This window comes from Sturnira hondurensis, unplaced genomic scaffold (genome assembly GCF_014824575.4).
Source record: "Sturnira hondurensis isolate 20B ecotype Veracruz unplaced genomic scaffold, ASM1482457v3 Scaffold0008897, whole genome shotgun sequence".
NCBI classification, from domain to species: Eukaryota; Metazoa; Chordata; class Mammalia; order Chiroptera; family Phyllostomidae; genus Sturnira; species Sturnira hondurensis.
In genome coordinates this window covers 4,164,147-4,191,147 of record NW_028081528.1, presented here as the reverse complement: position 1 = coordinate 4,191,147, position 27,001 = coordinate 4,164,147, and the positions used below count along the sequence as shown (strand labels likewise).

Here is a 27,001-nt window from a genome sequence, read left to right as displayed (position 1 = left end):
TTTACTTCTATTTCTTATGAGCTTCATTGAAGTATAGTTTGCAGTCAGTAAAATTTACCAGTTTTGAGGCCAGGTTATGATGCATGTTGACAAATATGTACAGTCATAAAACCACTATAACAATCAAAATATATAATTTTTTTTCACCACAAAGAGTTCCTTTTGGCCCTTTGGAGTCAACTTCTTACTCTCTGTCTTGGCCCCTACCAGTCACTGAAATTCTTCCTCTATACCTTTGCCTTTTCTAGAATTTCATGTAAGTGAAACCATGAAGTCTTTAATATCTGGCTTGTTTCACCTAACTTAATACTTTTGAGATTCAGAAGATTTCTTATATCTTTACGTAACCATCTCTATCTTTGTTTCCTTGTATGTAATATGATTTTATATTCCCTCTGGTTTCTTTTAGATTTCATTATGATGTTCCTCAGTGTGACTTTTTCATGTTTATTCTGCTTGACATACATTGAGTTTCATGGATATGTGGATTTGCAAGTTTCCATCAAATTTATAATCCCTTTTCCATTATCTCTGCAAATACTCTTTTAGGTTTTTTAGAAATTACAAAAGATTATTAAATTTTTATTGTTATAAAATGTACAAGTTTTGTACATGAAACACATTTCTGTTCTTTATAAATAATACCAAACACATTTCTGTTCTTTATAAATAAGCTGTGCTCCCCAAAAGTTTAAGTTTGCATAGTAACATAAAATAAAATGATTTCATTGTCAATGTTAGATTTTCACTGTTGTTTACAACAGTACTCACAATAATGCAGTATGTTTTGTTTTTGGTGGATTTATTTACACAGCTTCCCTTGAGTCCATGAATAAAAAATATAAAAACCACTATTAGATTTGATTTTCCTATTTGAAGTATATGAGGACACTGTCTCATTTAACCAAAATATTCCTCTAAACTAATTGTTATAAACTAACAATTATTAATTCACTTTGGAGCTTGAAAAAAAAACTTAAAGGTGAATATACATTTAAAAATTTAGAAGCATAGAGATTTTATCCAAATGAGAAGTCAGGTGTCATAGAATGATACCCAAATGCACTTTATGCAACTGCAGTTGTTCAATAATCTCCCTTGGTCTCAGTTTCTGTTTTTGTTTTGTTTTGAATAATTAGTAAATTTTAAAGTAAATGCTGCCACTGATTTCACAGCATGCATCTTCAGTGTTCATGTCACTCACAATATCACTATGTCCCCAAGTTGAATGATGAATATTGACAAACATTTTGTGCATTTTGTGCAAGTTATATGTTAATTGCCAATTTATCTTGGGAAATAACAATTAAGCCCCCAATCTTAACATGCACATTTGTTTTTGAGCACATTTCCACCAATGTGTTAATAGCAAAATTAAAATACGTAACTACCCATTAAAATAAATAGCTGTGGAGTTGGGATGTGAAATAATTGACAGCTTCTGTAGAAAAAATTCAGACTATAAACATTGCATGCAGAACTGCTGCCCCTATTTCTTGAATATATTTTATCTATACTTGATCTTTGATTCCCTGTGTTTACCACAACCCCACCTCCTGGCAGCTTGGTGGCTTCATGCATGTCACAGCTGTGACTGCAGCACTCGTGGTGGCAGGGAATGTTGAATACTTTTTCCTCCACTCCTCACAGAAATTTAGCTGTCTTTTTGGAAAACTGTATCTGTATTTTATTTTTCCCATTACCATTTGGTCTCCTTATGTCCCCTCCCCGCAGGAATGCGGTCGGTGTCTTGGTTGAAGTCTGTTATTTCAATATTTCATCCATATACCACTTGTTTCAGATTTCTCATTTTTCAGGAATCAGATTGTTCTCACACCCTGGTTTTGTAAATAAAGTTTTATTGAAACAACCACACTCATCACATATTGGCTATAGTTTCTTCCTTGCTACAATGGAATAAACAGTTGAAACGCAATGACACATATATTTACTGCCTAATATTGTACAGAAAATCCTTACAAGCCTCTGGTTTATTTTATTTTTTTAAATTTTTATTTGTATTTAATTCTAGTTCAAGTACAGTTTTCTGTCTTATATTCCCAGCCCTGCCACCCCCCCAGTGCTCCCTACCTCCCTCCCATTTCTGCCCCCCACCTTAGTTATTGTCCGTGTGTCCTTTATACTTGTTCATGTGAGTCCTTCCCCTTTTTCCCTGTGATTCTTTCCCCTCTCCCCTCTGGACCCTGTCAGCCTATTCCTTATTTGAGTGTCATTGGTCATATTTTGTTTGCTTGTTTGTTTTGTTGTTTAGATTCCTGTTAATGGTGATATCATATGGTATTTGTCTTTCACCACCTGGTTTATTTCGCTCAGCATAATGCTTTCCAGTTCCATCCATGATGTTGCAAAGGGTAGGAGTTCCTTCTTCCTTTCTGCAGCATAGAATTCCATTGTGTAAATGCACCATAGCTTTTTGATCCAGTCATTTACCAGTGGGCATCTAGGTTGCTTCCAACTCTTGGCTATTGTAAATTGTGCTGCTATGAACATTGGGGTACATAGGTTCCTTGGGATTGGTGTTTCAGGGTTCTTAGGATATACTCCTAGTAGTGGTATTGCTGGGTCAAAAGGCACGTTCATTTTATTTTTCCTAGAAAATTCCATACTGTTTTCCATAGTGGTTGTACCAGTCTGCAATCCCACCAACAGTGAACTAGGGTCCCCTTTTCCCCACAACCTCTCCAGCACTTGTTGTTTGTTTCTTTGTTTATGATAGCCATTCTGACTGGTGTAAAGTGGTATCTCATTGTGGTTTTAATTTGCATCTCTCTGATAGTTAGCGATATCGAGCATCTTTTCATGTGTCTCTGGATCCTCTGTATGTCCTCCTTGGAGAAATGTCTGTTCAAGTCCTTTGCCCATTTTTTAATTGGGTTGCTTGTCTTCTTTGACTGGAGTTGAGTGAGTTCTTTGTATATTTTGGAGATTAAACCTTTGTCTGAGGTATCATTGGCAAATATGTTTTCCCAAGCTGTTGCTTTCGTTTTATCTTGATACTGCTTTCCTTAGCCATGCAGAAGCTTTTAATTTTGATGAGATCCCATTTGTTTATTTTTTCCTTTATGTCCCTTGCTCTAGGGGACGTATCAGTAAAAATATTGCTGCATGGAATATCGGAGATTTTCCTGCCAATGCTCTCCTCTAGGGCTTTAACGGTTTAACGGCTTATATTTAAGTCTTTTATCCAACTTGAATTTATTTTGGTGTATGGTGTAAGTTGGTGCTCAAGTTTCATTTTTTTGCATGTAGCTTTCCAGTTCTCCCAATACCATTTGTTGAAGAGGCTATCATTACTCCATTTTATGTTATTGCCCCCTTTGTCAAATATTAATTGACTATAGAGAGTTGGGTTTATTTCTGGGCTCTCTGTTCTATTTCATTGGTCTATGTGCCTGTTTTTGTGCCAGTACCAGGCTGTTTTGATTACAGTGGCCTTGTAATACTGTTTGATATCAGGTATTGTGATCCCTCCTACGTTGTTCTTCTTTCTTGAAATTGCAGCTGCTATTCGGGGTCTTTTATGGTTCCATATAAATTTTTGAAGTGTTTGTTCTATGTCTGTGAAATATGCCATTGATACATTAATGGGTATTGCATTGAATCTGTAAATTGCTTTGGGTAGTATAGACATTTTGACGAAAGAAATCAAGGACACAAACAAATGGAAACATATACCGTGTTCATGGATTGGAAGAATTAACATCTGCAAGCCTCTGGTTTAAAGCAAGTAGGTACATAGACTAGCATGCCTTATTTAGTAAAAAATTGCTCTGGCATCAATTTAGAGAATAAATTGGAGAAAGCTAGAGTGGAAATGGGTAGACCACTTTGTAGGATATAGAAACAGTCCAGGAGAAAGATGATAGAAGCCTGATTTGGGACAGTGGTAATAGGAACAGAAATAAATAGATGGATAAATGAGATGTTTAAAGAGTATTAAAAAAAACAGAATGGGCTAATGGACTATAAGTAGACAGCATTGTAAAGAACAACATGAAGAATAATTATTACTTTCCTGTCTAGCCAAACAGCAAGTATGGGGTACCACCTACCTGAATCAAGAAACCCAAAAGACATTTGAGCAAAGATAATGACAATGGCTTTGGACATGTTGATTACGTGTGCCTTTGTGATATCAAGGCAAAGATGCTGAGCTAGAACTTGAATAACCATCTGGAACTCAGCTCTGAGGTCTGAGCTGACAATATAAATTTTTAGAGTTATCATGTAGAGATGACTATGTTCTGAATCAAAAACAACAATAAGTAAAATAATAATAAGTAGTTATTGAGTGCCTATGATAACGTGTGTTTGCATGCAACTTTATAGAATTCCAAAACTACCTATGAGATAGATTTTTTCATTTTCCTTATTTCTCAGGTGAGAAAACTGAGGAGGTTGAAAACAACTTACCCATATTGCATCTCTAGCGAGAGAATATATGGTGCCAAAAGGACTTAGGCAAAGGATGACAGGCTCAGCTCACTTAATAGAGATTCTGCATTGAATGTTGCAGTAAGGGGAGCCATGAGGGGCTCTAACAGCTGACTTGTTTGATTGTCTAAAACATGGACTGCAAGGTGAGTGATTTAGAAATATCTGACCTGCCTTGGTTCAATGACAAGGGATTCAAAGACTGAGGAAGATTGGAATGTTAAAGTGGGCTTGTCATTTAAGATGGACTGACTCACTCTGGGAGGGACCAGAAGACACGCCTTTCACTATGGCTTTGAGAACTAACCCTGTGAGCAGAGTCCTGGCACTCTTGAAGAGCCTGTGACTACTCATTTCCATAGACCATGGCTTACAGTGGGAACAGTGATTGCTGAATTAGGGTACCTAAATGCAATGGAAGTGATTGGATCCCAGGTGGCAGAAACCAAGGGGCAGCACTCCACTGCCTAAAGCAAGGTGGGTTACCTAACAGACAGAAAAACTGAGATGGCTGTGTTGATAGAATGGTAGAATGTCCTTTAGAAGAATGGGTTTCCATGCAATCCAGGTGTTAATATCTTTCAGGCAAGGTTCTCCAGAAGGATGGATTTGATTTAGATGGTGCCATTTCACCCATATCCATAGAACCAAGGGGTGGAAATGAAAGTGGCATCTATTATATTTAGTGATCAACTAGTGAACACTTTTGCTTACTATTCTGGTGACATTATGCTCTGCTAGCCTAAAGGTCTTACTTCCAAAGGTAGAAAAGCATCCACCAGGAGACATGGCAATGATTCCACTGAACCATGATGCCATGGAAGTTAAGACGGTCACCCTGCCACTTTGCATTCCTCGTGACTCCGAATCAAAAGGCAGAGGAAGGACTTTGGTGCTTGTTGGGGTGACTGATCCCCAAAACCAAGGCAAAATTGGGCTGTTTCTTCTCAATGGAAGTAAGGAGACCATGTGTGGAATACAGGTGATCCCTTAGTCATCTCTTAGTACTACCATGCCTTGGCATAAGGTCGATGGAAAACTACAGCCACCCAATCTAGGCAGTCATTACCTTTCAGGAATGAAGGTTTGAGTCACTCCATCAGGTAAAGAACATGAGTAACATGAGTAGCTGAGGTGCTTGGTGAAGGAAAGAGGAATACAGAATGGATTGAAGTGGGTGGGTACTTATGAATACCAACTGTGATCACATGACTAGTCACAGTAACATGGACTCTAATTGTCATGAGTATTTCCTTCTTATTTTGTCATGAATATATTGGGTTGCAAATATTTGTTTTCCTCCGTCCCTTCCTCCCTTATCATGTAACATAAAATTCACTGACTTTATATCTTAGTATTTAAGTATGGTTAATTTTACACCATAGTATTTAAGTTATGGGGCATTGAGGAGAAGAATAAACATCACTCAGAGCTTTACCTCCTCTTCTGGGGAAGGGCTTAGTGATTTTGGTTTTTGCTTGTTTTTTAGTTGTACTGTGGATAGTTGTAACATGTTAGGAATCATGAACTATCACCTTGTTATTATCTTTAATTGAAGATTAAGTATGGTTTAAAGAGATGCGTATGATGTTAAGTGGACCAGAGGTGGACTTGTGATGGCTAATTTTATGTGTCACTTTGACTGAGCCAGACTGCCCAGATATTAGTTAAATAGTATTCTGAGTGTGTCTGCAAGGGTGTTCTGAATTAGACGAACATTGGAATCAGTAGACTGAGTAAAGCAGATCACCCCACCCCACCAAGGCAGGTGGGCCTCCTTCAATCAGTTGAAGGCATAGAGAGAATAAAAGGCTGAATGAAAAAATTTTCTCTCTCTGACTGTCATCAAGCTGGGACATTGATCATCTGCCGCCTTCGAACTCAGACTAGAACTTATACCACTGGTTCTTCTGGTTTGAAGGTCTTTGGACTTGGACTAGAACTATAACATCCATTCTTCTGAGTCTCTAGCTTGCTGACTGCAGATCTTGTAATTCTTAGCTTTGATAACCGCACAAGCTACAGCTTTACCGTATATATATATTTTTTCTCTGGAGAACCCAAATGAATATAGGCAGAACCAAAGTGAACTTGAAACTTTCTGTAGAACCAGAGAGTAAGCCCTTGCAGAAAGATGAAGCCATGTCTAAAGGACATAGGTGTCCATCTGAAGGATCTCTGAATGGTCAGAGTGGGAACAATTTGAGCAACATGATAATGGCAGTACTGGATTCTAACCCATAAAAAAAATACCCAGGAGTATACAATGACATGACTATACAATAAATAAGTTAAAGAATGGAAGAGAAAGAACAGCTCTACATTACAGATTATTTCTGAGTAATAAGTGTAGAAGGGGTAAGGAAAATAGAACATCAGCGCTGGAACATCAGAGTAATACTTCTGGCTGGCAAGATCCGCCAATGGCTGCTGAAATTAGTGAGCAAAGGTTGGAGGGCAAACAGGATATTTGCATGATCTCAAAGAATCTTCCCAAGATACAGATTAACTCCAAAGGGAAACATTAAACATAACACTGGCAATCTCCCTAATCATGTGACCCAGATTAACTGCACCAATAATAAGGTATGCTGACATTATACACTACAGGCCTGATGTAATAAGGAGGGGGCTGTATATCTGCAGTGGCAATCTTGTAAAAGATGTAACTACAAAGGAGCAGCAGAAAAACCTAAGCGGAGAAACATTCTTCATGATGTTTCTGAGCAGTGCTTTACAAGAGAGTCAAAATCATAAAGGACTTGGAAAGACTGAGGAACTGTCACAGACGGGAGAAGACAGAGACATGACAACGAAATGCCATGTGTCCATCATAGACTGAACTCTGGAACAGAATGAGGAAATCGGAAAACATGGTGGAATCCAAAGGAAGTCTATATTTAGTCAAGAGTATTGTATCACTGTTATTTTATTAGTTTCAGAAATTGTGCCTTGATTATACAAGATATCAACATTAGGGGAAGCTGGGTGAAGGTTACACAAGATCCCTGTATTATATCTGCAACTTTTCTCTAAATCTAAAGTATTTCAAAATAAAAGTTTAATCTGGCAGCAGAGAAGATACTGGTGACCGCAAGTGAGAGCACAACCAGATGAGAGTGGTTCTGACAGAGACTTGGATGTGAGGAAATTGAGGTAATGAGACAGAAACATTTTTCAAAATTTTGCTCCTAAAGAGTTGAAGAACAACAAGATGGTAAACTGGAAAAGGGGGGAGGTAGCTAGAGTTTGTTTTTAAGATGGGTGAGATTTGGGGGTGTTTAAATGTCGATGGGAATAAACGCTCAAAGGGGGCAGTTTGGCAGCTACACTGGCAAGGTTTGTTGCTGAGATGAAGGAGGAAGGTGAGCCTGGTGGAGGTTTGAGGAGACTGGCGTTTGAAAGAGGAGTTGGATCGAGGCAGAGTAAATTGGCTAAGAAATACACATGGATTACAGTGGGTCCACTTGAGTTTGGTGGTGGGAAATTTATAGGACGCCAAGTTGCCATGATTCACGACAGTCTTGAGCAGACCCGCTCATGTAGGTTCAGTGTTGGAGAAAACTCTTTGTAGAATACACTCAGGGTTGAGACTTTATTGGACAAGCACAAGAGCAAGGTTTTGAAGGCACATTGAAAAGTGGAAGGATAAATCGATTTAAGTGTTAGTTGTTCTAAGCTGGACATAGTAAAAAGTCAAGGAAGGACATGGATAATGAGTTAGAAGAAATGATCAATTAAAATCAATGAAATAACATAAAAAGCTTTGGGTGTGTGGATGAACAATTCGATGGCATATGCATGTGTCTGCTATGTCTCCTTCCAGCAGAGATGAGGCTGCCAGTACGGTCTCAGAATTTGTTTTTTTTTTCAAGTCTGCTGAGCCAGTAACAGATGGTCATCTGCACTCCAGGTTCCTATTACTTCCTTCTTCATGCCTTATCTCTGTAAGTGTATGTCATAAAAACAAAACAGAGCCCCTGTGTTATTATTGTATTTTCTTGGAGTTTCCTGGAAGAGTGAAAGTAAATGAGTATTTTTAGTCTATTTTCTTTATTTAAAAACAGTGCCCTTCCACCATTTTAACCCCACACATAAAGCTTATTATTTCTTGTTTCTCCTTTCCGCAGACTTCCCCTAGTGGCTAGTGTTCTTGGGTATTTGACCTGATTCATATACTTAAATATGTATGTATTTATTTACCTGAGCTCATATTGTTGAGCTTAATCTCTGTGTATACTGAGGATCTAAATTAGGGTTATTTTTCACGGAGGAATTGCATCTGCTTCCTCCAGTATCTGGGAGTGGACCCATTTACTCATCTTTAGAGCCCTATCAAACTCCTATGCCCAAGTTTGATGCAGACGGAGGGTTTCTTGTGCACGCGATAGCTCTGATACCATTATCTGTCCCAGGCACACTCTGCTTTTTTATGTTACCTACTGCCTATCACCCCTTCTTAAATTTTAGCTTATATTTTCTTTTTCTCTCCCATTCTCTTATATTCTAGCAAGTCAAGTAATGTATTAAAATAGTCTGCTTTAATATACACAAAAATCGATTATGTTTTAGAAATGGTCTGTTCTAGGGTCTACCCTGGGATACTCGGGAATAGGAAGGCTGGTGGAACTATGTTTTCATATGTGGAATAAGTCGGGAACAGGAAGGTCACATGCTTCAGTAGAAAGAAAGAGGGCTTATAGCACAGTCAGATCAGGGTTCAAATCTTGGTTCTACTGCTTACTAGTTCAAAGAGCTTCAACGAACAACCTAAACTTGTTAAGCCTCCATTTACTGATGAACAAGATGAGGAAGCTAATTATGCATTGTTAGTCGTATGGGGATTACAGAATGAATATATATACTTGATGAATATACATATGAATATGACCCAGCAAATGATCTTTTCCCAAACCTGACTGACCCTCTAACATGCCCTATATCAGTAAATGGTACTGCATGTGTGTGGGAGGCTCATACTGGTATCTAGTATATAATCACAAAGCATTCCTTGCAGTGTTAAGTCCTGGGAACATGCATAATTTTGCTTATTCTCTTGGTTTGATTAATTTTGTCTTAGTAGAAATGTGAATGAAAGAAAATTCATAGTTACAGATGCAGATGGATTTAAAAAAAAATCCAGGCAAGTTAAGTCTTTATCCAGATTGCAGATTTCCCTTTGTATTCTGATACATTCTAGTATTAGGACTCCGCCAAACAACAGAGTTTCAGCATTTCAAGAGAATGGTTAATTAGTTCAAAATCAGCTTTTGAAAAGCGATGTGAACAGCTTTGACCTGGCTCTGATACAAGAAGGGCTGGCGGGGTTAATAGTGGGAAAATGTCTAACACTGCTTTTCCTCAATGAGGACCTGCCTGGCCCAGGGCTGCAACGTCAAGGCCTCTGTCTAAAGCCAAAGAATCTATGACAAATAGCAGCTCACACCTGACAACAGTCAGGGTTTTAAACTCAGCAGGGCAGGGATTTGAAATTCTGCCAATCCTTGCATTTTTTTGTGATTAGATGTATTTTGCAAGTTTATAAGGAGCTCCAAAATGGATTCATAGCTCCGTGGCTCCTTGTAATTTGGCATTGCCCCTCCAAAACTGGCTGTGGCTACCCCTCAATTAACCAGAAATTCCAAAACACCAAATCTTCAGTAAAAATTGAATTTTTAAAATAAACATATTCCTTTGGGAAGAAATGGGAAAACTGTACACAGTAGTTTCAAAAGGAAGGGATTTATTTGTCAGGTATTGTAATATAATGGCTAAAATTAGAGCTGGCCTGCTCCCTGTGTGCTCTTGCCTTTGTCCGCTGTGTAACTTTGGGGGAGTTAATTAATGTAGATTTGCCTCAGTTTTCCTGGCTGAGAAATGGGAATAAAAATAGTACCTACCTCCCAGGGTTGCTGAGAGGATTAAATTATTTAATTTTATATTAACAAGAGCATTTAGAACAGTGCCTAGCACACTGAAAGCATTCAATAATTATCATTTGCCAACAACTGGCAGGGTTTGCATGCATGAATCATTTCATCCGGTGTTCCTTCAGAACTTCAGGGTAGTGAAAAACAGGTATTTAGGATGATGTCTTCTTCCCTTCCCCACACCAAACTTTCAATCCTCAGGGGAGTTTCTTTTTCTTACGTCTATTATTCAGCAACTTCCCTTTCAAAGCAGTTCTTCCTCCCCTGTTCCTTCTCAGAGCAGGTCATACCACCATCTACCCAGCTGTCCAAGCCCGAATCCTGCAAATCACGAATGATTTCCATGCCCATTCATTACAATACTACGGCACTTCTACTTCTGAGTTAAACTGGTCACATCCAACCATCAGCCCTGATGAATCTCCCATCCTTACTGCAGTCATAAAGATCTTTGAAATGCAGTTCTTCATGCCTGAAGTAAAACCTTGAATGCTTATGAGTGAAAAGCCCATTCCTTCCTTGTTCTTCTCAACAGAATGGAGATAGAGGAGGTGGGGGGCAGAAAAAGAGAGAAGATCAAAATGAAATAGGAAGGGACAAAAAGGGAAAGGAAAAGTTGAATGCGGATTAGCATTTGGGTGTGGGATCAAGATGCTGCTAAAGTTTGTGAGGTGATTTACACAGCGCATGTTGCAATCTTTGAACTATACGCATAACCCCATGAGGTCAAAATATTGGACAATTTCCCCACAACAAGAGATGTACACAAATTCCTTTCAGTTTAGCAATCTGGATTCTCGCCTGGATTGTCTAATATAAATGCCCCTTTTCCCCGGAAAGGGCGTAGGTGGAGAGTATTGTAGTAATGATTAGAGATGGCTGAGAATGGCATTTTACATTAAAAGACAGTTGTTATCTTTAGAGCAAGTCTCATCTTAGTTTAATAGCTTTTTTCATTAATTTCCATCCAGATCTCTTTGTTACCAAGAGAACTGAACAGCACCTACTCTGATCACCCACACTAATATAGTATCAATAGTGTTTGTATTTTATTTTACCAACTGGCTAGCTCTCATTGAAACAGAGTAGAAATGAAATCAACAATATTCACATTTCTTTGACCTTTTCTAGTATCAGTTGTTAATTCTAAGGAAAATTTCTAGAACAGAAGGTATTACCATGTTACATTAATGAGATCTAGGGAAGAAAAAAATGAGAAGGAGGAGGAGGTGGGGCAGAAGGAAGAGGAGAAAGAGAAAGAATAACAATAACAAAAGAAGAAGGAGGAAGAAGTCATTCCCTCAATGACACATATGCAAAACATAAATTAAGCCAGTTCTGCTAAGGAGTAGGCGTCACACTTGCCTCTGATCTCCCAGAGAAAACTTGGTCTCTTTTCTGTTTCTCTAGAATGCATGAAAGGGTGTGCTCTGTACATTGTGGATAACTTATGGTCACAAGGTACACTCTTGTGCAGTGAGAAAATCATACCCCTTTTTCTACTGGCTTCAAAAGCTGAATAACAGAGGATATAAATTCACTTATCATTGCCCTAAATAATACTGGATGTATGTGTTTAAAGACATAGAGAGACAATAAGACACAATGACAAGTTTCATATACAGGCAACATCAACGTTGTTCTTCAATCCATGCAGAACAAGTCTGACATGAGCCTACAGTGACACTGTGAAGACTGTCCCTTTCTCATTCTAGCCTGGGTCACCATTTTATTGTGGTCAGCATTATAAGGAATTCCAAGGAGACCCAATCCGCTGAACAAGGGAAGGATCCCTAGAGTGGGGAAAAGATAAAAGTGGGAACAAAGGAAGAACTTTTTTACCGTTCTTTCATGATTGGGTTTCTAACTGGCCATTTTGTTGCCCCCGTAGCACAAGCGTGGAGCAGTAGTGCGGTGCTATGCCCTGTCATTCCTTTCGGAATTCCTCAGAGGTGTTCTGTGGCTTGCTCACTGTCACAAGGTCCATGAGTGGAGGGCAGGGTTATACTGGAATTCGAATCACTTTAAAATCTTTGACCACTAGTGTTTTTCAGCTTCCCAGAGGCAAACCACCGGAGGGTTACAGGAACATTCTAAAAGAGTGCTCAGATCCTTGTGTGAGCACATTTTCTTCATCCACAAATCACGAGATTCTCTGATTATCGCTATCATCATGCAGGAAATCTACAAAAATTGGTTGACACTTCAAAGAAATACTCCTCTCACTAAAACATTTCAATAAATAAAAGGAAACCATGGCTCCATATTTGTGGTTTTGGTATTTTGGGGTTTCACAGATCAATATCAATATCATTCATTATATGTTTACAGGACTTAAAATTATACTATTTCAAACTAAATAAGTTTAGTCTTCTAGAAAACTTACTTCATGGTTCTTCCCCTCCAAAGATCAGTGAAAATGTCATGATGGGCCAGCAATGGTGTGAAAAATGGCATGTGGGGACCCTGCTTCTTACCAAGTCCTATCAAAAAGGGGGAGATTTCTGTGGACTCTGCATGTTGTGAGGGTGGATTTTGGGAAGGGAAACTTGGACGCAAGGGCCCCTTTTCCCACTCTGGGCTGACTCCTGCTGGGCATCACCTGTGAGTGATTATAGCCAGCCAACCAACCACTAGATTCAGCTCTGAGCATTGCCACCCCCAAGCTCAGCCACGGAAAGGGACCTCACAAACAGTTTGGAAAGGGACCTCACAAACAATGTATGTTCTTCCTAACCTAGAAAGTATTCACCCTTGTGGGTTTTGAAAGAGGGAGGAAATGGGCCCTCACAAACTTTGCCCGCTCTTTTTAATCTACCATTCTGCATGGGTGAGCCAAGGAGTATAACTGCCTTAGGTTCATTACAACATCAGTCTGGGCTTTAGAAAAAAAGTATGGCAAATATTGACAGACCGACTGATTTATTCAATTTGCAGAGCACCCACCATGTGCCAGACACCATACAAAGGGTATGACCATTAAAAACAAAGTATCTTGAAAGTAATAATAATAATGAGTGTAAACTGTAATTTCACAAAATCAAAACAAAAACATAAATCAAAAAAATCTCTGCCATGAAAACACATAGGAACTGTACCTAATCTAGAACAGAGATGAGTGGGGGTTCAGAGATGGCTTCACAATAGATAATATCTGAGTTAAGTCTTGAAAACTTAACAGGGACAAAGCAGAAAACTGTCTCATCTCCACTATGGTGGATCTTTGTATAGACCCACCATCTTGAGATGCGACCAGACCCTGGTCTGTCAGAGGGGGTCCTTACCTGTCTGGAGAAATGATTGCCTTGCTGTTTGTGCCTTGTGAGATCTTCTCTTCTCAGCTAAATGAGTAACATAAACAAGGACAGGACAACAAGGATGATCTGCTGCAAAAGACTCACATGCACGTGGCCAGGCAGAGGGCCAATGCTAATCATGGCCTCCAGCGCCTGCAGACCCTCAGCTGGGGGGCTCAGCTCTCAGAGAGGAATTCCCACACGGCCTGTCAGCACCTTGCTGTCTGCCTTGGGACAAGGCTATCTAGGAACTTGCCTGAATGTTTCCCACATGCTGCAAGGCCGACTTCTCGACATCGACATACTTTTCTGATACTGTAGTCCTAACTGTAGCACAAAAGAATCCTTCAGAACCTGGGCTAGGAGGTGGGCTGAAATTCAAACACCTCCTGGACTTGAAAGGAGGCACCTGTGTGACGCTCAGAGCCATATGGGGAGAGGAGGGTCTCCTGTTGAACAAAGGCTACCTTTAAGGCTGTCTTCATCAACAGGCTACCTACACAGTCCCAAAGGGCCCCATGCTCAGAAGGGCCCCCATGCTTGTTTCAAGGCTCTGCTGTCACCTTTATGAAATTATTAACTTTTTTTAACAAGGAAGCACTAACACATTTGCATTTTGCACTGGGAAACACAAATGATAGAGCCAGTCCTGGCTACTTTTCCCACCAAAGGGGGACAAGGGAGCCAAATCAACATCCTGGAGTTCTACAGGAACACCTGAAATGGAACAATGGGTCATAAAATAGAGAAAATAAAAGTAAAAGTGCAGTTTATATTCTGTAAGGAAATCCGGCATTGTTTGCTTACCCAAGAGCCCATTGCTCAAGCCATTATGAGGTTTGCTAATCTGCAATACCCATTGTATTGCATTGCTCTACGGACCTTACACAGCCCTTTCCTGTGTCTTTAGCCTGGAGGAGCAGCCCCAAAGAGACACAATTCAGCAGAACCACATAAAAATGTATCACACAGTGGTCAAAGCCACAGCATCAAACCACTTCCTCTGTGCCAACTTTCACGCCATGTCCTAAATGGTGAGATATCACTGTCATCTTGTGTTTGTCTTTTGCTGTGCAGTCTCAACCTACCATTCGGTTCCTTCTTGGTCACAATCTGAGTTCGCCTTGTGGTGATGCTTTCAGTCTTTCTTGGAAATATTTTTTTTTTGTATCACCAGAGCCTTGATTGTCATCAGAATTGGCTACATAATTTGTGGGACCCAGTGCAAAATGAAAATACTCCATGTTCAAAACTTAGTAAGAATTTCAAGGCAGCATCAGCAACAGCATTAAACCATGTGTAGAACCTTATAAGTGTGGAGCTAATGTGACTGCACAGGTTGACCATCCATAAAGCCAGCCCTGAGTCTTACTGGCCACAGTTGGGTCATGGACCCATTCCTTAACCAATTGCTATTAAGTTGTTGCTTAACCTGTCTGGTCACTGTTATTCACTGACTAGGTTAGCCTTAGACTAAGAACAGCTGCCCTGGATTCTGGTACTCGTTCATCTTCCCCTGAGCTGCATGATATCTGGTATAAGGATTTGTGAATAAAACCGGGATTCTTTTGGGTAGAGGTGAGGAAGGTGTGCTGAGTAGCTACAACAGTACTCACCTGCACCGTGAATCCCCAATGCCCCACAACATCACACACCCGTGAAAGGAGGAGTTCTTCAAAAGCTCCCTTTGATGTGGCCTTAGGTTCCTGAGAGCCTTGGAGAGTTATTCAAATCCTTCCTACTAAAACCTGCCTACTCTTAATTCCAAGGCCTCCATGCCCTTCAACCCCCGCCCCACCCCCCACCACCCTGCCCTACAGATGTATGCAGGGGTGAGCAGATACAATTCCCATCCTCCGGATGATCACCATCTAATTAAGGAGCCACAATCAAATGGACTGAAAAAGTCACAAAAACTCAAAAAAGAAATTTACAATGAAAATACCACTAATTAACATCCACATGTCAGAGACGACAGTTTGTGAGTGTATTCAGTTAGCAAGCACTGGGTAGAATCCTCAATAGGAGCTGAGAAGGAAACAGATTTTGGGATGGAGGAAGGGGTCAGTGTTGGGTGGAATGAAATTTTGAAGAAGACAGAGATTCAGAATCCACAGTGGCAGAATTCTCTACAGCGGGTTTTGATAGCAGACTGAATTCTTTTCAAGAGTCAGACATGTTTGTTTGGCTAGTGTAGACTGCACAAGACACTTGAAAATGTCAGTAGTGAAAAGAAAAAAATCATTTTAGGAAATTATATCCAATCCAAAAGGCAACAATAGAGCTTCTAAAGATATAGGGTTCATTACGATTTATCCCACCTAGATGAAAATGACGTCCCTGGCTTCTGTCATTCCTTTCAAAACAGTCACTCTTTCTTCATCTGACCAAAATCCTGTTCAGTCTTTAGGACCAAGCTCCAGCCCTCTCTCTGCCAAGAAGTCTTCCTTGAACCTTTCCTGAACCTTCCTCGCTGTGCAGTACCTCTCACCCCCGCTGAAAGGGGCTTAAGAAAGGGACTGCTCCTCCGGGATCTCAGGGCTCCTCGTAAGCCTGCACTGGAATGATCTATTGCTTTGTCCCTCACTTGCTGGGCTGTAAACTCCTTGATGCCAGGAAGTCTGCCTTATTTCTTTTCATAACCTCTGTGCCTTGATAACTCGATCGAGTTATCACGTCTCAACATGTAATAAGTACTCAGGAATGCTTATTGAAAGTGATATGATGAGACTACGCAGAGGAACAATAACCTTTGATAATCTGGGTCAGTAATAACAAAAGAATGCTCAGAATAAATGAGAATAATATGTGTAAAAACTGCATATGTCTATACTACCTGATGAACGACCTGGAGGGGGCATTGGATTAGATGTGGGTGAATATGAGAAGGCTGTCACCTGATGATCCCTCTCCTTGCTCTCTGGAATACCATAGGATAGAGCCTCTGCATCCACTCTCAGTGGTCATTAGATGTACAGTGACCGGATTTGGTACTCAAGCTTTTGAAGCCTTCTCCCAGCCTTTCCTTTTCCATCTTTGTCAGTTTCTTTAGCTGAGCTTTTTCTCAGAGGCTTTGGTTCCCATTATTTGAATGTTTATTATTCTACACTCTGAAAACATTTTTTATCATTTTTAAAAAAATTATTGATTGATTTGGGGGGGGGCGAGACAGAGAGAGAGAAAGAAAGAGAGATCAATGTGAAAGAGAAAGTGACTGGTTGTCACCCATACATGCTCTACCTAGAGATCAACCCTGCATGTGCCTTGACCAGGGATTGAACCAGCAACCTTTCAGTTCACGGAACAACTTCCAACCAACTGAGCTACAGAGCCAGGAAAATCTTTGAAATTCATAGTTGAATAAGCTATAAAAGATATGAAATATAGTCAATAAATATTTATTGGGTACCTGTGGTCCTCAATCCAGGCATAAGTGAAATTAAGTAAGGTGGGAAATTACTTCCAGTTTCTGTACGGCCTAATTTGTAAATAGGCACAGAATTCCATGAATGGATAATATAGAATCCCAACCCACTCATACCTCCAAATTACTACTGAGCAAGCAAAGACAAGGACTCAGAGAGACAGCTGGGAGGTGGCTTCTCCAGTGCTGCTTAAAAAGTGCTTTCACTGGACAGTAGCAAAGCCAAGGGCTTTCCGGATGTGAAGGAGACTCCTCCACACTTCATTCTGCCCTTTGGTTTTCTTCGTCATGCTAACTTTTGTGTTGATGTGTGTGTGTGTGTGAGCACATGCATGTGTGTGCTCATGCATGTTAGCATCTAAAAAGTAAAACTCTTGAAAAGCAATGGCCATGTGAAGGGAACAGCATAGTAATAAAGTCTCTGACTTGCCCTGTTTTGTTTAGTTGGATTTTCTAGTAGTGAGACTTTCTCATTAACTTCTGCTCTCCTGCCAAACTTAAAACCAGTAAATGATTTCTGAATTCCAACCTCATTAGAAAATAACTTACCTTAGTTACGACTAGACAGTAGTCGCAGTTTTTATACTAATTTGAATGTTCTAAGTGGGTGCTTAGTGGCAGTCATGGAAAAAATCCGAGTACTTGGAAAATATGAGAAAAAGCAGGATTCTAAATCTAGAGCCTTTGAGTTACATTATCAATATAAGACTACCATATTATGAGCAAGGCAATAACACATTTAGGTACAAAATGTGCAAATTATAATAATATGTGCAAATTATAATAACTCTAAATATGTTTTTTGTATTTGAAAAACTCAAATATACTGTTCATATGCTCAAATTCTCAATATAAATTTCCTTGATTATATCTGATTACAAATTAAAACAGTAACTTTTTAACACATACTTTGAATTTCAATGATCTTCTGTAAAGAAATAACGGCATTCATGTTCGGGGTTTGGTGGAGAGGATCTTCTGCAAGCGGCTCCAGCTGCAAGAATAGCAGGTAATAACGTAAGCAGAATAGTATGACTTTACAGTAAGCCTGACAGAAGCAAAGCAAATTGAAACAAGCTTTAAAAAAAATACCTCGCTCCAAGAACTAGTTAACATTTTGCTGATTTCAGTTCTAAAAATGTAGCCAGTTTTATTTTCTCTTTTGCAGCCTTATAATTGAATTCCAAAAGGCTTTTCTATTGGTCACCAGACTAATCTACGAAGTCCCCGAAGCAGGTGCATGTCTGTGTATTATTCATTAAAAATCAGAGTTATTTGTGTAATTTTTGTAGGTTCCTCACAAACCAAATTCCATCGTGTCTGTACATGCAGGTGGGCCCTGCAAAGGAAACCTCAGGGAAGGGGTGGTAGACAGACAGGGGGCAGTCTATTACCCACAGTTTTGTGGTGATTTTCCATCTAAGCACCCTGTACTCCGGGGCACTTCACAGTAGGAAACCTTGAGGCACAGCTGCTCTTATTGAAATGCTAGTGAATACTCGTAAAGTGGTAGAGTAAATGTTCACATAAAACCAAATGTAAAATAACTACATTTTAGCTTCCCCGGACAAATTCCTTTCTTGCAAATCTATCATGATATTCTGGAATTACACCGGTTTTTCATAGAGAAGCTCAGCACACGGTGGTTTGCAAGATATGAAGAGGAGCTTTAAGCAGTTTGTGGGCTGTTTTGGCAGAACTAATTCTGATGATGCATCCTTGGGAATGAATGCCTCTGCGAAGTCGCCTGGTGTGCAGTGGCAAAAACCGCACGGTCAGAGTGCTTGCAAACCGAATAGGCGTCTAGCTGCAGGGACCCAGAAAGCAAGGGAAGTAATAGTAACAAAGGGATGAACAAAAAAAAAGTTTTCTTAGAAAATTTAAAGTTAGTAGTCTCAAACACAAAGGGATGGTCAAACTATCACACGGCATGAACGGGAAGCAATGTCACCTAGATGTTGTACCAAAGTGGGAACTCACTATGTCTTCTGGTCTGTAGAAAAAATGAGGACACTCAGGGATTCCAAGTTTCCAAAGCATCTGTGAGTGAATCTTCCCCCCGGGGTCTTTCTGAATTGATTATTCTATACTTCAATCATGGCATCTAAGACAATAGCACCTTTTTTCCAGATGCCATAGAATAACAGACTAGCTCGGGGATATTTATACAGGGGTAAATTCTCTAAATATAACTTTCCAGAGTGTTTTTCTTAGTTGACAAAGAAAAACCTTTACAACATCAAAAGGTTTATTTGCAATACAGTTTGAGGAGAGGAAAAGAAAACAGCACAGTGTTCAGGGAAAGGTTCTGCAATCTTAAAACCTTAAAACTTGTTAAAATAATTTTTAAAAAATCTGGTGTCTCAGACAGTGTCTTCAAGAATATGTTACCCTCATAACAACCTCTTAACTCAGAGAAACTACTGAATCATGATGGAAGGTTCCTTGGAAAACTCTTACTCAAGAGTTAGATGGAGTTGAGTTACCTTCCACGTAAATAATCTTTCCTTTCACTTCTGTCCCAGATCGCAGAGAATATTTTTAATAGAAATCAGGTGGGTTTTATTCATAAAATGTTTTGAAACATCACTCGATGTTCAAATATTGAAGAAGAAAACCACAAGGTGCTATCAGCATACTTAGTAGTCCTTCACAAAACTTTCCTGTGACTTCAGGGTAAAAAGGCTGACAAATTCAAAGATGCCGGCTACTACGGGGAAAGTTACAGACAGATCATTAATGCAAAAACCTCTCTACTGGAACTCTTTCACTAAAGTCCGTGGGCTATTTATAAGACTTGAGTTATGTAGACAGTAAACGTGATTCAGGGTGTTGAGAGCGAAAATACAAGCAACCCTAAACCTCCAATTTGGAATCATCAGTTAGATTTGATAAAGTTGTGTCTACTTATAAAAGCAACCTGGAGAATTAAGGCAATTACATTGATAATTTGTCTCCCAAACCATTTCCCAGCATGTTTTAGGCAAATGTCATTTAGAGGATTTAACCTTCAGTAAATTGCCCCAATTTGTTTCATTTTGAGGGTATACACACAGACAGAGCTGAATTCAGAAAATTTTCAATGTAGGTTCTTTATTTTTTCTTGTGGAGCTCTGTAGAGAAGGCGATGGGGTAATATCTTAGTTGGCAAGATGGTGAGCAGCATTTAGAATCAGTCTGCTTTCATAAATTAAAACCTTTACAGAGGGGCCACAGAATTCAGTTGTCTTTTCTAGAGTTTGTTGATTTAATCATTCACAATTATAAGCACTAAATACATCTGATTGAAGCATCTGTTTACATATATTTAATAAACATATGAGTATTGGTCATTATTAGTAATCTAATAACTAACTGTAATGAAATAATATTAAATAGTCTTTTTATAAATTTGGAGCAAAAATGAGAATATTCAATATAACTGGGTTATGTATTTAGTTTGGCCAATAAAATATAGCAAAAAAATTGTTTACTGAGGCTGGTCAATGTCAGTAACAGTTTGTTGAGCAATTCCATCATGTAATAATAATTACCATGGAGTTGTAAGACACATTATATAATTTTAAGACAATCTCTTGACACATAAAATGATTATTCAGCTTCATTGTATCTAAACCTTAATTTTAACCATTAGTTACACTAATTCTTTATACAAAGTTTTGGGCTGTGTCAGGGAAATTTGTTTTTCTACATCTTTTACAGAAAGTTACAATAACTTATTGATGAATCTCAGATGTTTGTAAAGTTGCACATACCATTTAATTTCTAAGTATTACAGCTATTTAAAAACACCATAAAATGTGGTCATTACCCTGTTGTGAATAAGTAATTTTCAGATTATTTAGAATCAGATTAGTTAAATCATCAAAATCATTTTAGTTGGCTATGAGGCATTTAGGGGATATCTTTGGAGAAAGCTCATGAGTAAGAGTTTTAAAACTCACTGTACTTCTGAGACATTAAAATCAACTCTATTATTTTCATGACTCAGAACAGAACCAAAAGAAGCTAAACAGATTTTATAAATATTATAGGTACATAATAATAGAAGTATACATCAACCATGCAAAAGACCTACTAACTACTCTTGTTAACTTTTATGTTTCCCAAATATGCCAAGTATTTTCACACTTCTATACCTTCATTTATTCTGTTCCTTCTGATTTCTATTTTTCCATCTTTCTTTGAACTGGGATACCTTACTACATCATTCAAGGACTAGTACAAATATTGCCTGCTCTGTAAAATCTTTCCTAAAATTCTTGTTGAGCAAATTGCTTCCACCTGCATTTCAAATACTCTTGTTTACTCTACTAAATACATTATATTGTAGTCAGCCATGTCTGCCATCCTCTGCTTTCCTGTGAACCATTCAAAGGCAATGATAGAGCCTGGTATACAACAGGCATTATTTTTAATGTTAAATGAAGGAAAGATTAATTGAAAGAAAACATGAAGAGGTAGCCTTTATTCTGTGCTCTGTAGCTAACAGACCTAAACAGAGTAGGATCTTCCTCTTGGTTGCCTGCTATAATCAGGGCATGGTTTTAGGGTGAAAGACTAGGAAGAATGACAATGATAATTCACTTTTAAATCAATATAATTGATGCTCTGATTTCTCTTCAGAATGTATGTCTTTCACATTTTACTAAATCAATATAATTGATTTTTAATTAAAGTTTTGATTTTTAAGTTTTTTTTATTAAAGATTTTATTCATTTATTTTTAGAGGGGAGGGGAAGGAGAAAGGGAGAGAAATATCAATGTATGGTTGCCTCTCACGTGTCCCTCGCTGGGAACTGGCCTGCAACGCAGGCATGTGCCCTGACTGGGAATTGAACCACGATCGTCTGGTTTGCAGGCACGCGCTCAATCCACTGAGCTACACCAGCCAGGGCTGATTTTTAAGTTTGAATTGATTTTTAAATTGCCCATCAATTTTATTAAACTTATTGATTTTAATGTATACACAAGTAATTTTATATGGATTTCCTATAAACAAAATACATAGTTGTGAATAATAAAAGATTTATTGAATTCTTCACCAATCTTCATGTTTTTCATTTCTTTTTCTTGCCCTATTGCACTGTTAGGACAACCAGTGTAATGTTGAAATGAAGCAGTAAGAGTGAGCACCTTGGCATTGTTTTTTATTTCAAAGAAAAATCCTCATATTTAACCTTTAAATCTGATGCACCCTAAATAATTATAGATAGGCTTTATCAAGTTAACAAATTTTCCTATTATTTCTAGTTTTCTAAAAATAATTCATCATAATTGGGTGTTTAATTCACTGACTGATGTTTAAATATCTACTGAAATGATTTTATTTCTTCTTGACTCTCTTACTGTGAATTATATTGACTTAATTAACAATGCTAATGTGTTCTATTCTTTTCTAAACCCAAATTTGTTAATGGGCTTTGAAGATACTGATGAACTGCTATTACTTTGTTTAGGATTTTAACTTCTATCTTTATGATCAAGATTTTCCTGTTATAATATGTGTGGATGTTTTTTAAGTGTTAGATATCAGTATTACACTGGTCTGGAAAAAAAATCCATTGTAAATTGTTCTCCTCCCTCCCTTTTACCCTAAAACAGCATAAGATTGGTTATTTTTTATTCCTTAAATTAATGGTAGAATTCCCTGGTGAAACTGTATGGGGGTCTGGTGTCTTCTCTTGATACCTTAAAGGACTGTCATGGAACATACACAAAGGACAGACACACGGACAAAGCCAAAGGGGGCTATGATTGAGGGTGGGAGGTGGGGATGGCTGAGGTTGGGGGGGAGTGGAAGGGGGAAAATGGAGACAGCTGCACTTGAATGACAATAAAAATAATGTTAAAAAAACAAAGACAAAAATGATTCAATTTGGTTTATAACTATAGTACCATTCAGGTTTTCTGATCTAGTTTTTGCAAGATTGTATATTTGTATTAATTTTTTCCATTTTAAATAAAATTACAAAATATTTTAAAGTTGTTTGGAAAATATTGTCTTGTAATCCTTTTAACATTCTGAGTGCTGATAATGCATGCCTTTTTTTGTTGACCAGTCTTGCTAGAGTTCTATTAATTTTTCAGTCCATGAACATGAGATGTCTTTTTACTCACTCGTGTTATGTAAAATTGATTCTAATTAAATTTTACTGTGGTAAGAGACTTTACCCTGTATAAATTCAATTGGCTGAAATTTATTGAAACTCGCTTTATGCCCCAAATATGGTCTATTTTTGAAAATATTACAGGTGTCCTTGAAAAGAATACTATCATGCAGTTATTCAGTGTGTTTTACTATATATTTAAATCCGGGCAAGTTTATTAAGGTGTTAAATCTTCTACATATCCCCCCTTTATTGTCTTCCTTTCCTATAAGTTACTGAGACAGGTATATTAAAGTCTGCCAGTATGAGTAAGGTTTTGCCTGGTTTTTCTTTTCTTTTTTTTTCAACTTTTACTTGATATGTCTCGAAGCTTTGTTATTAGGTACACAAAATTTGAATTGTTTTATCTTTTTGATTATGTAAAAGATTTTCTATGAAGTGTCTCTCTTCATCTCTAGTTCTTTCTATGTGTTCTAGTCCACTGTATTTGATATTAACATAGCCACAAGGGCTTTCTTTTAGTTATTTTTTGTAGTTTAATTCTTGCTTCATTTTTCTATTCAAACTTTATCATTTTAGTACAAAAACTGTCCCTTAGACAAAATATTTTATCACAATGTGTTAATTCTTGCTTTTATTAGTGATCTAAATCTATTTTAGAATCAGAAGAAGCTGATTCTAAAACTTTACATGACGGTGCAGAAGGGACAAATGTAGCCAAGTCTGCCTTAAAGAAAAACAAAGTGGAAGATTTGTTCTACAAGATATCAAGGTTTCTTACAAAGATACAATAGTTAAGATGTCACAAGGACAGACAAAAAGACCTGTGGAATAGCAAAGAGTTCCCATGCATCTATAGGCAAAGACACCCCTGCCAAGCCATAAAGAATAAATGGGTCTTTTCAATACACGGCACTGGATACAGTGTATACTCACATTAAAAAAACCTTAACTTTTATATCATGCTAAATGCTTGTATATATTCCACTCCCGATGAACTGAACATCTCAATGTTGAAGTCAAAAAGAAAGCTTTAAGGGAAGAAGATTTTCATGACTTTGGTGTATAGAACAAATACTTAGAGTAGCGAAAGAACTAATTGGAAAGGAAACCACTGATAAATCATATTGCATTTAAAAACTAAAGACACGAATTAAAAGAGTAAAAATTCAGAAAAAAATATTTTAACACACGAAGCCAACAGATTCTGTAAAGAACTGCTCAAATCAATAAAAATATTGACCTTCTGAAAGTGGACAAAAGACTTGGATAGATACTTTGAAACTAGTATACAAATAATAAAGAGGTAAAGACCGTTTTACTTCATTAGTATATTCTAACAAGTCAAAACCATAATGATACAGTACTATACCTTACACAGAATGTTTGAAATTTTAAAAGACTGACAATACCTGTGGTGGAAGAATTTAGAACAATGGAAACAGTACATGCTTTTGGCAGGAGTATAAACTGGGGCACCCACTATGGAAACTAGTTTGGTATTACCTACAATAGTAAACACATGCGTATACCATTATCCAGCAATACTACCTTTACATGTACACTAAACAGACATGTCTGTGCAAATGTACCAGGAAACATATATGAGTATAAAATATCAATCATAGCAAATAAACTGTAGCTAGCTACCACATGGGTGAATCTCACAAACATAATATTGAGCAAAGAAGTCAGATGGAAAGGGATATGCATTTTATGATTTATTGTCTATAAAGTTCTAGAACAGGTAAAGTAAAATCTTTTTGTTAGAAACCAGAAACTTGGTTTCTTTTAGAAATGAGAAATGGAGTACTGATTTGGAAAGGGATGATACGGTTTCTGTTGAGGTGCAGACATTGTTTCTTAATCTGGTTGATGGCTGTGTTTGAGCTCTGTTTGTGGTATTTCTTTGAGTTGCATATATATGTCTTATACAGTTTTCCATATAAATATTATATTCTAAGATTAAAAGCAATTTTAAAAGGGAATATATTTTCTGACATAAGGGAATAGGGAAACTAAGTCTGGTTCTTGAGGCCACGTTCTTTCACTATTTTATGATGAGTGAGATTACAGGCTTTGTAGCAAGACCCAAAATATATTCTTCGATACAGGATACACATTCATTTACAAAGAGAACTGAAAGTCTCCCTGCAACATGCAAAGCAACTCAGAAAAACTACAGAAAAGGTTCGGCTGTCAGGATCAAAGTTATTGTGGGACTTTGGAAGAAAATGATGATCAAGACCAAGAGGATAAGGGAAGCAGACTGCAATATAGACCTGACCTTCCATGCTAATGAACTATTATAAATTCCCTAGTGAGGAGGGATTGGTGGTTAAAACTCAACTTTCATTTAAATAATTGTCTTAGAAATGTCTGTAATTAGTTGTATATGTTTAATTTGATTGCTTAAGTAGATCTGGTTATAATTTTATCCATATTGTGGTTCATGAGTCATTCTCAAAATAACCTCTTTTGTTCATTTGCAGTAACTAAAATCCTTGACTAAATAGACTGAAAAAAAGAAGTAAATCAGAGTAGATTCTATTGACAATACAGTGACTACACTGACATACTACTGAGATTATTCATATTGAGTCTGCCTGTAGCCTATGTACCTGTGGATGATGAAGGGTTACATCACATAGCAATAATGAAACATCCCTAGCCAAGAGGAGTGACGTAAACCTAAGGAATCTCCTGAGAGTATCAAGAGGAGCAAGTGACAGAGACACGGCCATTTGGCTCACATAAGATACTGAATGCATTCCTTGAATAAATGAAGTGAGACAAGTGGGGTAGACTTTAAGATTACTACTGTGATTATCGTTCTATTAGTTGAGTTTTATCCAATGCTAACACACTGTGAAGAAATGTAGGTTACACAATATATCAGTCATTGAGCCCTGGCTGGCGTAGCTCAGTGGATTGAGTGCGGGCCTACGAACCAGACGATTGCGGTTCGATTCCCAGTCAGGGCACATGCCTGGGTTGCAGGCCGGTTCCTTGCAGGCTAACTACCAGCAGGGGATGTACAAAAGGCAACCATACATTGATGTTTCTCTCCCTCTCTCCTTCCCCTCTAAAAGATAAATAAATAAATAAAAATTAAAAAAAAGATATCAGTCATTGAATAAAGAAGGAAGAACCATGAGGAATGCCTGCATTCACTATCATATCCAAGCACTATCCCATAGTTTCCATGACACTTAACTGTGGAAAGTTTGGATGAAATGGCCTATTTAAATACTATTGCAATAGTGAGCCAAATAATAAAAATTGCTTTTAAAGGTAAAAAAAAATAGACATTATGGTCTACTGGAAAGATAACGAATGCAATTATTTGAGTAATTCAGACTATGAGTATTTTTGTTTAAACAATGAGGTAAGATTGTAGATATGCAATATAACAAGAAAACATTTCAAACCTCATAGTTGAGTTAGGAAAATAGTATATATAAATATTGAAAGGTACATGCCTTTTTTGAAAGGTACGTGTTTAAATTGAAGTTTTCATAACATTGAAGGGAAGTTTGTTTAGTGCTGTGTGTATAGTTTCCTAATACAATGCCCACAGTTTCAACATCAATTATTATAAAAAAGGCTACTTCATTTCATATGCCAAAAATCTTGTTTCCTTTTCCCTATTTTTGCAAATAAGTTTAAATTTGATGGCTATACTTGGTAAGTCTTCACATTTCATTTTCTTTGATCTCTGGTTTTCTTACCCTCATTTGCTTTTTTAATTTTCTCTTCTTTAATCTGCTAATTTGCATGTTTTTA

The 27,001-nt window shown here is 37.8% G+C and overlaps 1 protein-coding gene across 1 annotated transcript in view; it reads right to left on the bottom strand.

Annotated features, from left to right (window-relative positions):
- Positions 1 to 27,001, bottom strand: part of HDAC9 (histone deacetylase 9) — an 835,653-nt gene that overhangs the window by 18,043 nt on the left and 790,609 nt on the right. The window contains exon 26 of the mRNA XM_037056286.1: positions 18,015 to 18,099. Within this exon, the coding sequence (XP_036912181.1) occupies positions 18,015 to 18,099 (85 nt within the window). The remainder of the gene's footprint in view (positions 1 to 18,014; positions 18,100 to 27,001) is intronic.